At 41.5% G+C, this 15,073-nt stretch overlaps 1 protein-coding gene across 7 annotated transcripts in view; it reads left to right on the top strand.

Annotated features, from left to right (window-relative positions):
* Window positions 1-15,073, top strand: part of cic (Putative transcription factor capicua) — a 47,990-nt gene that overhangs the window by 25,367 nt on the left and 7,550 nt on the right. For 5 of the 7 annotated variants that reach the window (XM_069505674.1, XM_069505677.1, XM_069505678.1 and 2 more), the window contains exons 11-29: window positions 178-822; window positions 1,809-1,895; window positions 2,458-2,548; window positions 3,247-3,447; window positions 3,947-4,086; window positions 4,749-4,928; window positions 5,627-5,728; window positions 6,488-6,610; window positions 7,100-7,263; window positions 7,773-7,882; window positions 8,491-8,850; window positions 9,808-9,942; window positions 10,998-11,094; window positions 11,619-11,716; window positions 12,087-12,264; window positions 12,858-12,994; window positions 13,364-13,509; window positions 13,948-14,133; window positions 14,606-14,726. In XM_069505674.1, coding sequence (XP_069361775.1) covers window positions 178-822; window positions 1,809-1,895; window positions 2,458-2,548; window positions 3,247-3,447; window positions 3,947-4,086; window positions 4,749-4,928; window positions 5,627-5,728; window positions 6,488-6,610; window positions 7,100-7,263; window positions 7,773-7,882; window positions 8,491-8,850; window positions 9,808-9,942; window positions 10,998-11,094; window positions 11,619-11,716; window positions 12,087-12,264; window positions 12,858-12,994; window positions 13,364-13,509; window positions 13,948-14,133; window positions 14,606-14,726 — 3,301 coding nt within the window. Of the gene's footprint in view, window positions 1-177; window positions 823-1,808; window positions 1,896-2,457; window positions 2,549-3,246; window positions 3,448-3,946; window positions 4,087-4,748; window positions 4,929-5,626; window positions 5,729-6,487; window positions 6,611-7,099; window positions 7,264-7,772; window positions 7,883-8,490; window positions 8,851-9,807; window positions 9,943-10,997; window positions 11,095-11,618; window positions 11,717-12,086; window positions 12,265-12,857; window positions 12,995-13,363; window positions 13,511-13,947; window positions 14,134-14,605; window positions 14,727-15,073 lie in introns of all 7 variants that reach the window. The other 2 variants (XM_069505680.1, XM_069505681.1) reach the window with 1 other exon arrangement.

Here is a 15,073-nt window from a genome sequence, read left to right on the forward strand (position 1 = left end):
AAATCTGTCTTGTTTTAACTTAATGTTAAGTCTGAGCAAAGTCAAAGTGCGCTCTATAGATCTCAGACTAAGTCATGCATGGATCAAGGAAACACTGTCGAAAAAAGACTCGAGTGCTCCTTATTATATCCCACAATAGAGTACAGAATAACAGGCAAAAGTAACCTCTGTTTGCAGGTAGACAACCGCAACGGTCCATCTGGGCTACAATCAACTCAGCCGAGCACGATAGGTCTCCAACCGTCTATCAACATTCAGAGCACGATACAGAGCAATCTAAACGCACCGACATCCATACAATCATCCCTAAACCTACCATCCAGCATCTCAATCATAAACAGTATCAACAGCCAGACCCTACAGACCAGCATTGCGTCTATACGCAGCAACAAAGTCGATGATATTCCCCACAACCTAGTCGTCCATCGTATGCCAACGACGAACGGCATCGACTTAGACCACATCTACAGAAATCCGTTGCGACGAAACGGTATACAAGACCAGTACAGACGGGAAACAGATTCGTCGCCGTTGAACAACCATGAAAATTTTGTGAATAGACGGGTCTCGGAGTATGAGGAGGAGGACCATTCGGCGCCTCAGAACGACCACAGTGGCCGTGATCCGCGGTCTTTAGAACTCTCCGAGGCTCGCTTTCTGGAAGACAAAAGGATCATAAAACCTGCCCCTATACAGGCTCGGCTCGTATCGCTCGTGGAAACCGATATGAAAGAACCGATGAAGAGGTTCTATGTGCTCCCGTCGAACAGTCTCGATAAGAAAATCGTGTTCATAAAGAACGAACCGTCTGAAGCGATTCAAGTAAGTACTAAAGTACAATGTAGATTTTTTCTTGAATAATGCATTTTTTCCTCCTATTAAGCGGGTCCGGGGTTCGATCCTAGCACACACCTCTACCTTTTCGGGCATTTAAGCAATTAAATATCACTTGCTTTAACGGTGAAGGAAAAAGTGACGAAACTCGCATGCCTGAGAAATTGAATATCTTAGTCTAGCTTTACATACAAACCGATAAGAGATGAATAGTCTTGCATACCTTACAAGGTAAATACACGTTGCTTGTCGGGATTGTAGCCAATCCCGACAAGCAACGCGACGAATATACAAAAAGGCCCAAAAGACTTCCTACTCATAAACTACCTCAAGGGAAAAGGTTTTTGGCATCAAGCCAAATAGATCATATCACATTTAAATTGCTGATTCCTGATAACCTTGTCTACTTTCTTGGTAACAAGAACTTACATAATTCGGTGCTGTTGTTAAACTTTACTTCAGTGTAGGTATATAATATCTCAAATTACGCCGAGACGTTTGAGGGGGTGTGGAATGTGGATGTCGTAATATGTACATTTACCAAGTTGAGGCTATTATACAATTGATGAATTACTTATAAATGACAAAGTTGTTAGTTTTCAGTTTCCCAAAATATGGATGTAACTTTTTAAGATTTGAAAAGAGCAATTGCTGAGCTTCTTGCTTTCTCTTCTCAGTAGAATAGAATAGAATGGAATATATTTCTATTGAAGTTAACTTTTACAAATGCTTTAAAATCGTCAACTAGTTTAATTTACCACTGATTCGGAATGCCGTTCCTACTGAGAAGAACCAGCAAGAAACTCGGCGGTTGTTCTTTTCAAGTGACCAATTTACAATATTAGAATCTTCATTCCGAACTGGGTGGTACAGTCACAGAGCATAAGAGTGGGATAAGAGAGACTAGTTGTCCTACTCGTACATGATTGAATAAATTTTGATTTTAATTGATTTTGATTCATTTTGTTCCATAGATTGAGCACAAACAGCACCAGATGCCTCAACAGTTGAACAACAATGAACCTGAACCCGAACAGCGCACCATGGATAACGGCGATCATGTATGCTTGGATTTGGTCATTTTAACAATCAATTCATTTTCTTTATAATTGTAAAACATACTTGGTCAAACTTGGACCAAATCTGTCAGCTTTAACCTATTTGACGTAAAGAACTATCACAATAATCCTAAAACATACTTGGTCAAACTTGGACCAAGTCTATCAACTTTAAACTGTTTTATATAAAGAGCTTTCACAACAATTCCAAAACATACTTGGTCAAACTTGGACCAAATCTGTCAACTTTAACCTATTTGACGTAAAGGGCTATCACAATAATCCTAAAATATACTTAGTCAAACTTGGACCAAATCTGTCAACTTTAACCTATTTGACGTAAAGGGCTATCACAATAATCCTAAAATATACTTGCTCAAACTTGGACCAAATCTGTCAATTTTAACCTGTTTGATGTAAAGAGCTATTCACAATGATTCCAAAACATACTTGGTCAAACTTGGGCCAAATCTGTCAACTTTAACCTGTTTGAAGTAAAGAGTAAAACTTAGCTGATAAAATTTCTGTTAACTTTTTTTTTTTTGAAATCGTACTGCTTTTTCAGGTAAATAACGTAAACAGCAGTGCCGTTATTGTCCATCCAAGTCAATTACTCCCAGTGTTGCCTCCACCTACTTCTCATACCGCTATTATTGGTGAGTTCTGTTTGTTGTTAGCTAAAATAAAATATCTGTCAAAATGATGTCATAAATAAACCTTGCAGACCCTGAACTGCAAGAAGCAAGGTCTCACCGTATAAGTAAAGGAAGAAATCCAAAAAACGTAATTTTTTTTAAAGAATATAAAGCACAATACACATTGAGCCCGCCGGGCCGCCGACATATTATGTCGGCGGTCTAGTTGGCGGCTTCACTTATTACAAGTCGGAAAACTTGGTCGGCGGCTTGAGATGAGAAATTTATTTGGCAGTCAGTGATTGCCGCGTGTCGATGTCGGGCAACTGAGCGCAGGCGTACCCAAGCCGCCAACATGTCGGCGGGAAACACGCGCGGGCGCATGTTACCGACATGATTCTTTTCATACAGGCCGCCGGGTTGTGTCGCCGGGCTTTGTCGGCGGCCCGGCGGGCTCAATGTGTATTGCGCTTTAGCCATGTTAAATGACTAATATTCCCCTTTCCTCTCAAACTAAGCTTGTACTAGGAGTAGGTACGACAATAGTGCAACGGGCGGGGTTTGAACGGTCAACCTTTCGGTTTTCACGGTAAATAACCGTATTATGAACCGTAACATGTAGCCTTCCAAGGTACGGAATCCTTGGTGTGCGTGTCTGACTCGCACTTTGGTGAACATCTCGCCCGACGAACTATGTGGTCTGACATCTTTATCCACAGTGTCAACAAGCGGTGTTCCCAACGTGTTTCCGTGGCAGTCTCTCGTGCCGCTGTTCCGTGCGAGCTCGCCCCCCGCTGCGCCGGCCCCCGCGCCCCCTTCGCCCCGTACGCCACGCACCCCCCACACGCCGCACACTCCACACACGCCGCACACTCCACACACGCCGCACATCAAGAGCGAAGACCAGATCAAGACTGAAGGTAAGAGAACACCTGCAGTGTCAGTTGAAGTCTCCGTTGCCGCTAATTCGCTCAAGCTCAGGATGGTTATAATAATACGAGCTTATGCTCGTGACTTCATCCGCGTGGACTACACAGATTACGAACTCCTATTTCACCCCTTTAGGGGTTGAATTTCAAAAATCCTTTCTTAGTAGATAGATAGTCCAGTAGTTTGAACTGTGCGTTGATAGATCAGTCAGTCAGTCGGCCACCTCCTTTTATATATTTAGATTAGCTAATGCCCGCGACTTCGTCCGCGTGGAATTAGGTTTTTTAAAAATCCCGTGGGAACTCTTTTATTTCCGGGATTAAAAGTAGCCTATGTCACTCTCCAGGTCTTTATGTATACCCATGCAAAACATCACGTCAATCCGTTGCACCGTTGCGACGTGATTGAAAGACAAACCAATAAACCAACAAACAAGATTTGAAGGAAAACATAATTTTACTCAAGGTTTGTAACTTTTTGATTTGAAAGATGGTGCGACGTCAATGTGCACGGACGAAGACGACGAAGTGTTCGAGGGTGAGGAAAGTGGCGGCGCCAACGGTGACAACAACAACCGCCGGTCGCAGAGCCTTTCCTCCCTCAACCAGCAAGCCGCTGGACAAGAGAAAGTGAGTGTAACTCAGAGCTATATCGCATTGCTGCCTCCATATCAACACCTAAGCCGTACCCTAATCGCCACGTAAGAAGTATTAGAAACTAGCTGATGCCCGCGACTTCGTCCGCGTGGATTTACATTTTTCAAAATCCCGCGGGAACTCTTTGATTTTCCGGGATAAAAAGTAGCCTATGTCTATCCAGGGTATAATGTATCTCCATTCCAAATTTCAGCCAAATCCGTCCAGTAGTTTTTGCGTGAAGGAGTAACAATCAAACACACACATACATACAAACTTTCGCCTTTATAATATTAGTCGGGATACAGTTCAATTTTTATTGGCATGTTATCAAATCGGCGGGGTGATAACGTAAAACGTTGCAGTAGCGACAGCAACGCGACAGCAGTAGCAATCCGACAGTTCATTTGCTGTCTCTCTTCTTCTTCTTTTTTTGCTTTGTGGCTATTGCTCTGTCTCTCTAGCCGGACGTTTGACAGCAATGATCGCGAGATACGTAATCACCCTGCGGACCTCCTCCCAGACTGAAAATGGTCGGACCATAGTCTCGCTGGCCTGACTGCTGCTGGGATTGGCAGACCCATATTGTTTTCTAGTGACTTATGACACTATGCGCATCATTTCGTTGGGATTCTAATGTTTTGTACGTTTCGCAGAAGGAGCGTCGTATAAGGCGTCCTATGAACGCGTTCATGATATTTTCGAAGCGACACCGGCAAGTTGTCCATCAGCTACACCCTAACCAAGACAACCGCACCGTCAGCAAGATACTGGGCGAGTGGTGGTACTCGCTCAAGCCAGAAGAGAAACAGCAGTACAACGAGTTGGCCAGTGAGGTGAGTATTTCACATGAAATTCAGAATCATGATCATTATCAACCGATAGACATCCACTGCTGGACATATAGTCGAATTTTTAATTAACAACACTTCGACATTCATCATCATCATCATGATCAACCCATCACCGGCTCACTACAGAGCACAGGTCTCCTCTCAGAGTGAGAAAGGCTTTGGCCATAGTCTACCACGCTGGCCACGTGCGGATTGGCAGACTTCACACGCCTTTGAGAACATTATGGAGAACTCTTAGGCATGCAGGTTTCTTCACGATGTTTTCCTTCACCGTTAAAGCAAGTTATATTTTAATTACTTAAAAACGCACATAACTCCGAAAAGCTTCGACATTAGCTAATGTCAAATCGTAAAGTAATGATACCATATTTAAGATGATAGTGATGTATGTAGTTCAGTTGAGTCATGTGAATGAGTCAATGAATCAGTTCCTGCTTCTCTATTTTGTATTGAGCTCACACAAGCAGAGTAAAAGGGAATTTGTTTCCAACTCAAACTACTGAACGGATCGGGCTGAAATTTGGCATGCAGATAACTATTATGACGTAGACATCCGCTAAGAAAGGATTTTTGAAAATTCAACCTCTAAAGGGGTAAAACAGGGGGTTGAAATTTTTGTAGTCCACACGGATGAAGTTGCGGGCATAAGCTAGTAATTTTATATGGATGTTATGTTAAAGGTAAAAGAAGCCCACTTCAAAGCGCATCCAGAATGGAAATGGTGTAATAAAGATCGACGCAAATCATCCAGTAGCAGAGACCCCACTGGTTCCATGCCACAGGTAAGTTAATATTAGGTCCTTACTCCTTACATACGAAATTGGCGTTTTGTCGTACTGGTCACTTTGTACTCAAATACAGTACGACTCAAACGTAAATGCGCCCCTGAAGTTTGCGCACGACGTTGCGCGGAACACACATTTTGGGTGTCCGAGGTCGCCCGAGGTAGCGGGGAGGGTAACTGCGCACGTCTCGCTTCTACATTCCCGCCAGTTCCTTGATGTCTCTCTCTCCCTATACGTGTCTTGTTTGTTTGTACAGTCGAGTTGATAAGTTACTTTGTTTAAACTGAGGTGGAACCTTCCGCCGCCCGTTGTGATTTAGTTCTCGAGTGTACCATGCGCAAGATCGCAAAGCTAACTTCACGCAGACGCATTTAAGTTTGAATCGTACTATATCTCCTCTTTGGTTAGGAATTCCAATTTCTTTATATGGGCAGTCCAAAGCGCCTTCTTAGACTTAGATCCTGTAATACGGTATTTGACAACTAGTCAAATCAGTAACGCTTCATCATTATCAGTTTTTATCAAACGTCAAAACGCGCGCTTTGTATGCAAGATTCTATAAAATACCGGTGTGTGACGTCACAATCATTTGACATGCTTTGTTTAGTTTAATCGATAATTTAAAATGGTTATAACACTTAAAACTAACAAAGGACGTGAATTTTACGTATTTTGGAAGACCCTCTATTTAATAATCACTGAGAAATAATTTATTTTTGATGTAGTCAAATACCTAATTGTAATTTAATGTTTCAGAGTCCCCGCACACCGTCCGAAGGGCCGAAGCCCTGTGTGCCCACGAGTGGCGCGGAAATGTCTGTTAGCACGCCGCAGTACAACCACGTGGGATCGCCGCAGCTTAGCGACGACGAACCGATGGTATGTACTGTTCACATTATTCGCTTCGATTCATTTATTAATCTTATCATCTTGATCAACCCATCACTGGCTCACAATTGAGAATGGGTCTTGGTACAATTCACACACCTTTGAGTGTATTATGGGAGCTCTCAGGCATGCAGGTTTCCTCGCGCTGTTTTCCTTCAACGTTAAAGTAAATGATATTTTAGTGCTTAAAACGGACAACTAAATTATTGGACTTGAATTTGACTCCGAAAAGTTAAGGGTGCGTGCCCGGGATCGAACTTCCAGCCTATCGAATAGGAGGTGGACGTCTTGACCTAACCATACCGCCTTACCAGTAGCCACCATCTCCTAACCATAAGCCAACACCTCCTAACCACCAGCCACCACCTTCTAACCACTATGCTGTCAACGCTCAAAAGCTATATTGAAGCTGAATTCAAATGATGTTCTTTAAATGAATGGCACTTAAAATTAACTGACGTGATTTTTTATTTTTTACAGCAAATAAGCCAAACAATAGACGAGCCGGCAGCCCCGGTCCAGAACATCGAGATCGATCTGAAATGCGGCGAGAAAGTCACGGACTCAGACTCTGAGGGTCTGGACACCCGTGATTACCTGCCGCACCACGACCACACGAGGCGTCCTAAAGCCATCAAAGCGAGGTATGTGCCTAAAATATAGCTAAGTAATTCATTATTATTATTATATACACAACTACAAGAAATAAAATAACAATACAAGAACAGAAAGCACTGACAGAAGTAGAATACAAAAGTCTGCCTTCCTCTGCATCTCTACCAGGCAACCTTGGGATAAATTCATTCTTACAAAAAACCTAAAACCACTACTGATCACGGGTCTACTTTCAGAAAAAGAAGGGTTTTGGTTATAGCTCATCATGCTGACCAAGTACGGATTGCCAGACTTCACACACCTTCGAGAACATTATGGAGAAGTGTCAAGTCTCAGGCATGCAGGTTTCTTCGCGATGTTTTCCTTCCCCGTTAAAATAAGTGATATCCAATTGCTTAAAACGCGCATAAATCAGAAAAATTAAAGGTGCGTGCCCAGGATCAAAGCCCCGACCTCCTGAATAGGAGGCGGACGTCATAAATACTAGGCTATCATGGGCATGATGATGGTAATAATTAAGATTCATTTTGTTTTACAGGGCTGGGTCATCTGATAATCTGCTTGGAGGCATCACAGCTTCGAGCCCAGGTGGTTCAAAAGTATTCCAGCCCACTGGTGGAGCTTTTAAATCCACACATGCTGACAATGGTAAAGTACAGCGATTTTCTTTGAATTACCTTAGTCTAGCAATTTGTGAGCCCAAAAATGAGTAATTGCATTGTAGTATTATTATGAGGCCATAAGAACCATGGTGTCCTAACTAAATTTTCTGCTATATTGAGTTATGATTTATAACTGTTAAAAATTATCATTTTGGTTGAACCGCAGTGGCCTAAAAGTCAATAAAATTATTCAAACTGTGGATCAGCTATGGGTTCTTATATTAAATATTTGTGCTCTTCTAAAACTGTATTATAGCCAACTAGCTGATGCCTGCGACTTCGCCCGCGTGGAATTAGTTTTTTTAACTCCCGTGGGAACTCTGATTTTCCGAAATAAAAGTAGCCCATGTCACTTTCCAGGTCTTTATCTATACCCATACAAAAAGTCACGTCAATCCGTTGTACCGTTGCGACGTGATTGAAGGACAAACCAACAAACCAATAAACCAACAAACAAACACACTTTCGCATTTATAATAAGGGTACTGATAGTAAAACAGTGATAGGACAGCAATTATCGCATTGACTTCGTCTAAGTTTGGTGCTAGAGAACTGGTCATTAAAGGCTCTTTAAATCGTTATATTTTTTTATAGGCGATAACCTCAGACAATGGACAGCGTTCACGTCAATAAACAAGCCGAACATGAACCACGTACCGAGTTCGCCCCATCTGTCGCAATCTCTAACTACCAACACCCAGAGTCTTACCAACAGCGTCCAAGGAATATCGCTGAGCACGCCCAATCTAGCCAACCAGACGGCACTAGATAATGCCATCGCATCGATAATGAGTCCTACCACTAGTGGTGTGCAAGTGTTGACGAGTTCATTGTCGATACCCAGCGCGTCGATGATGAGCACTCCAACGTCCGCTACGTACGCTACGTCCGCTTCACTGAATAACACGCTGTTGAAGAGCGTCACATTGGTCAAGAGGAATATTGGGGACAATGCTACAGGCTAGTGACGTTTTCATTATATTATTATCGAGAATGGCACAGATTCCGTTGTCTTTCTCTAAACTAAATTTAGAGTGTCTGCATCCTTTTCTTTTTAACAATGCTAAAATGGGGCAGAACATGAACTTTACATTTAAAGACTCTAAATTTTAGTGCACGCTACGAATTTAAACAGTAGGCTCGCGACTGTGCGCTAAAATCACGGGTTTTACCATCTAAAAATTAAATTTAAAACTGTCAAACTGCGTCTGTCCTTTTCATATTACATTAGTAAGAAGAGGATGTGAATACTCTAAAATTAGGTTGTGCTCAGAATCAGTACCATTGTTTTATGATATCAACACAGACATCACTAGACATCGATAATGAGCTCAAGGTAATTTATGTTTTTCCATTGTCGAGTTTTTTTTTTAAATAAAATTTCTTTGGGCGATCTTTTTCGGACGTAACGTGACTATCTTCTGTCCGTAATTAAAATGGCCGCCAAACAGTTTTGCTGCAACTGCTGTTTTGAGGCCGCCATCTTAAATCTTATTAAGATTACTAGCTGATGCCCGCGACTTCGTACGCGTGGATTTAGGTTTTTAAAAATCCTGTGGGAACTCTTAAATTTTCCGGGATAAAATTATAATATATAAAATTTTAAATATAAATAGCCTATGTCCTTCCCCGGGTTGCAAGCTACCTCTGTACCAAATTTCGTCAAAATCGGTTAAACGGAAAGCCGTGAAAAGCTAGCAGACAGACAGACACACTTTCGCATTTATAATATGTGTATGGAAGTATGGATTGAAAGCTTAATGATGATTAGAGCTGTATTTTTTACTTACTACATGATATAAAAAACCATTTGCCGGCTTATTAAATCCCGTTCGCGGTTAGTTTCACTTCAATCACGCGTAATGGTTCACACAAGATATTTTTTGTATATTTTGAAGTTGCATTTTGTACCCACAGGCCCAATAACCCTATCAGTGGACGCGTCGGGCAACCTCGTCATAAAGACGAGTCAGTCGGACTGCCAGCCCAGTGACCAACCCCTACACTGTGTCCAGTTGCAGAGGCTCTATGTACCTTTTGCCACCGGTCAGTACTCATAATAGCTTAATTTTAATAACTATACCATACCATAAAGAATCCTTCCCACAGCCAGTGTTCTTGAGTTTTTGTTTTAAAAAAAAAAATGCAAGCGAGCAGGCAGTTCACCTAATGTTAAGTGATTAACATCGCCCATGAACATTATAGGAACCACCAATGCGTTGCCGGCATTTCAGGAATTGTGTGCTTTTATTAGTCAAATAATGACTTACAGTACGCGGTCGAAAGTAATGTACATCGACCTTTAGAAGGAGATAGCAGATTTGTAGAGCGTTGTCCCTGTCGTTGAGACCGCCAAAACGTCATATTATAGGTATGAGTGACAGACAACGTTCTACAAATCAGAAATGTCGTTTCTAAGGGCCGATGTACATTATTTTCTGCCGCGTACATTATTTTACCATTTAAACTGTCGTAAGTGATTTACATTGTAAATATAGATGCTTACAGCTATACATATTCACGACTTTAAAATAAAATAAAATAAAATTTCTTTATTTCAGACCGTGGTCCATATGGTGTTAGTAAATAGTAGTAATATTTAAAGACTTAAAACTATGTTAGTACGTATAACTTACATGTAATTTAAAAAATAAAAACCTTAAATTAAATATAATTATAACCTTAATTTAAATATAATTATAATTAAAACCTTAATTTAAATATAATTTAAACTTTAGTCTCAACCGCAAACGTTGCGTGCTGAGTCCCTGTAAAAAAAATCCCTGGATGGGTTCGAAAATAGTCGCACTTACGTTGACTTACATGTTTGTTTTTGATAGGCCGTTTTTACAGCGGAACTGAAAACTATAGTTAAAACTATTTCTGACGATTAAAGCTCACAAAACTCAAGAATAAATGAACATAAGAATATACTTTTATGTGCTAGTACAAATACATAATATTAATAATATTATCTTGCTTGATTCTAAAGCTGATCTTTATTCATCACTTATTATTTTAAAACAATTACGTTTTTCTTTACTTACTACTACTCTATTATGTTTTTTAATACGCGTATAAAGTATTGGTTTATTTTACAGAGGCGGATATCAATAAGAGCCAGAATCAGAATATACAAAGTGCTCAATCTGTGATTGTGTCGCAAAGTAATAACCACGCAGTGCCAAAAACTAATACGTGAGTACCCCTCATTATCCTCAACAACTCTATGATTTTCCGGGATAAAAAGTAGCCTATGTCCTTCCCGTTGGATGTAAGCTTACTCTGTACCAAATTTCATGAAGATTAGTTTAACTGTTGGACTGTGAAAAGCTGGTAGGAAGACAGACAGATAGACACTCTTTCGCATTTGCAATATTAGTATGGATTACTTTACCTTCGCAATCATTTAAGCATATCAATAGAACCATCCTATTAAATCTTCCTCTTAGATTATAATGAAGATACCAACAAACCCTGAAGCGCTGCGCTTTGTTCGGGTGTGCTGTGTTTAAAACAGCAAGGATCACGCGATACGTGCTGGCTCAGTCGTCCGTCTGTCTCACTTGCACTTGTGCGCATGCATGTCGCGCAGTCGCAGTCGCACAGAACACCGTGCAGCCCAATGTTTGTAGAAAAAACAGCATCAGAAAGTTAGCTGAGCACAGCACAGCTCTATGGTGATTGGTCACCCTAAGACAGCCATATTTGTATTTCCACAGGCAATGGGATGCTCCGATCGAGGAGGCCCGTCCGTTTCCTCTGGCGCCCACTCCGGCGCAGCTTGGAAGAGCACCTTTACAGAAGAGACTCAGTCGAGGTATGTGGATGTTGAAAATCGTGTTCTTTCTGGGCAAAAAAGTATTGTATTTTTTTTAACGAATATTGGCCAAGTTAATTGCTGACTAATATTCCCCTTTCCCCTCCAATTAAGCGTAAAGCTTCTACTAGGAGTAGGTACGACAATAGTGCAACGGGTGGAATTTGAACCGGCGACCTTTCGGTTTTCAGTCCGCTCCTTTAACCGTTGAGCTATCGAGGCTCTGATATAGCCGAGAATATAATCACATTAGAGAATAGAATAGGATAGGACACTAGCCGAGTCGAGGATGGTATAGTGATTGCAAAAGAAATAGTGATTACAAACATTCGCTAGTAAACCTCGTTTCAAATATTAAATTTTCATAAAGGTACATCTACTGGCTCGACCGGCAGTTGTGAACCCAACATACCGCGTTCAGACAGCGGGCCCACCACTCCGCATGAAATCGTGGAACCGCTCCAGTCTCCCAAGAAGATGGAAAACTTGCCCAGCCCCTCGTCCAAGAAGTGCCTCTTCAAGAAAGGCAATGAGGATGGACGGGATAAGTAAGTATCTTTAAAATTGGTTCCATATTCTTATTTCAGAAAGCAATCTGGTCTTTCCTTTTTTGTATAAAACATTTGTCACACTGTGCATTGGATTACGGCCACTACAGGTCTTGGCTATTTCTGTCGTTTTCGCATTGACTTTTGTGACACACCACCTTATAGCAAAATGAATTAGATTGATAGATTTGTTAGGTTCACGTTTAAAATGTCAAACTGCACAAAATTTTTGGTAGTCACAAATAGGGTTAAAATGGGCTACTGAGATATATCCATAGACAATAGCTATTTATGGATATTCCATCCAAAAATTATACCTGTAGGTAATGTTGGGAAATGAAAGCCAACTTTGGACCGTCCAAATATTATCTGAAATTGTCAGTCACAAAACTTTCTGTCCCACTCACTCTTAGAACAGGTCTGGGCTAGTAATATTCTGACAGTCTGTGGCGTGGTCTAGTACAAAATGTATGAGTAGAGTACCTTCTGGCGAGCATCAAAATTTTATATGCAGCCGGCCTGAAGGAGCACAAATTGCCTTCTAAATGGTCTATTAAAAATTCTATAACTAATGTATTGCTTTTTACTATCAGGGTGCTAGAGACGGTGAATTTCGAGCAAAAGTTCAGTACACTGCCGCAGTTCAAGCCCGAGGCGTGCAGTCCCAGCGCCTGTGTGGTGCCGCGCAGCCCGCAGCTCTACGTGCGCAAGAAGCACAAGACCTCTCTAGGTAAGTGAATTTTGTGAAGTAGGTAAAGTGAGATATTTTATCAATAAACATCATCGCGTGCCTTCTTCGAAATGAAGTTTGGTAATCCTCATCTGAAAAACTAAAGCCGCTTCTTTTAACTTCGGTTAAATAAGCCCTATCCACCCTTTTATATCCTCGCAACTAATTGTGTCTTTGGTAACCTGGATCCCTTTTGCCTGCAATTCTACCTTCCAACACCAATCTTGGGAATAGTCGGAAAATTTCCTTATAATTTCTTTTGCAAAACCTAAATCCACGAGAACGCAGGACGCGCTAGTACAAATATTTCTCACCGTGTAAATTCCATCGCGAATGTCTTTTGAAATGTTCTCTTTTATCTTTCAACAGATGAAGAGTCAACAATAGTGACGCCGCAGATCGAAGCGGAGGTGATCAACGGCAACGGGATGCCGACGCCGCACTCGTACGGGACCCCGCACAAGCTGGTCGGGAACACGTTCTTCGGACCGGACTTCAATATTGACAGCTTTAGAGGTGAATTTTATAGTTTTCTTTAAATTCAAAAAGATTGAGGAAACCATAGTACGATTACATTACTGTATATAAAGCAACTGTCGCCCGAGCAATATTGTCGTAGCAAGAATAGCTACTATTATACTATATAGTATTTATTTAAACGTCTTTGAAAAGTAAGCCTTTGATACTATTGAGTATCTTGTTGGGAGGAAGTTAGCAATGTACCAAGGTTTCCTACACGCTGTACTGATTTCTAGTAGCACCGTGTTCTCTATCAAGGTTGTAGTGAAATATAACAAAGAGATCACTCAGAAAAATTTAATGATTATTTCACTCGCAAGTTACAAGTTACGAGTGGACCAGTGCGAGCGGCGGTTACGAAGCAACTGACTGACTACATCAAATGTGGTTTTATAATGTGTTAGCGGTATTTATCAAAGTCCATTCCCCCTACGGTGCCCGCAGTGGCTGAGAGCATGGAGGACATGTCGCCGCGCACGCCGTGCTCGGGCGCGGGCGGCGTGGGCGCGCGCGGCGAGGCGGGCCACCGCCGCGTGCTGGAGCAGCGCCGCCATCTGGTCATGAAGCTGTTCCACGAGCACGGCATGTTCCCCACCACACAGGCCACTACGCACTTCCAGGTAATTGCGCCTTGCCGGCAACTTTACGCCCAGCGATAAAAAAAAGTGATGACGGTCACTTGGCAGCTACATGATGCGTTTTTGGGTGACAAAGTGCATCGGCTATAAACTTGCCGGCAATTTTAGCTCAGCAATATAAATTCAACGATGAGCGTAACACGGAACATGACTGCTAGTTCATGTAACTGATTGCATCGGTTATAAACTTGCCGGCAGCTATTTAGGCCAGTTATAATATTAAATTCAATGACGATAGTAACTTAGCGACTATAGTATGACTTCATTTTCAGATAGCTTTAAATTTGGTGGTAACTGCCAGCCAGCAGCCAAAAATGATCGAAAGTGTCAATAGAAATTATCTGGAAATAATTATTAGCGCATATTATCTAATTCTACTCTTCATGCACACTTGTTTTCCCACCATCTGAAGAGTTTATGACGGAAAATATAGGCTGCGTTTATTTTTCGACAGGCGGCTCATACAGACATATTCCCGACAAAGACTTCCCTGCAACTCAAGATACGCGAGGTGCGGCAAAAGCTGATGGCGCAGTCCAACCTTACGCCGCACTCCGAAGTCAACACACCTACCAGTGAGTTTTAATTGCTGCTACAAACTAGGTTTCACCCTCATGTTTATTCTTCTTTATAGTACATCAGCCTAGTAAATTATAATTTTACAGGGTGTTTTGTTATTGTCATTAATACCCATATCGAGTACTGTTCACTGTTCGGACCAATAAAATGAATTGTGTCCTTGTAGAGAGAGAGCCAGCGCGTTCCAGACCTTCCTTATTTTATAAAAGCTGAAAGTTTCTCTGCGTATTGTCCCCAACACTGGGAGGAACGTTTGTTTGGGTCATAGTGCCTTTGAGAGATAAAGGTGTAAAAAATCTAAAGTCTAAATTTTTATATTTTTTCACGTGATTTCTAATACTAT

The sequence above is a fragment of the Maniola hyperantus genome, chromosome 21 (assembly GCF_902806685.2).
Source record: "Maniola hyperantus chromosome 21, iAphHyp1.2, whole genome shotgun sequence".
Classification (NCBI taxonomy): Eukaryota; Metazoa; Arthropoda; class Insecta; order Lepidoptera; family Nymphalidae; genus Maniola; species Maniola hyperantus.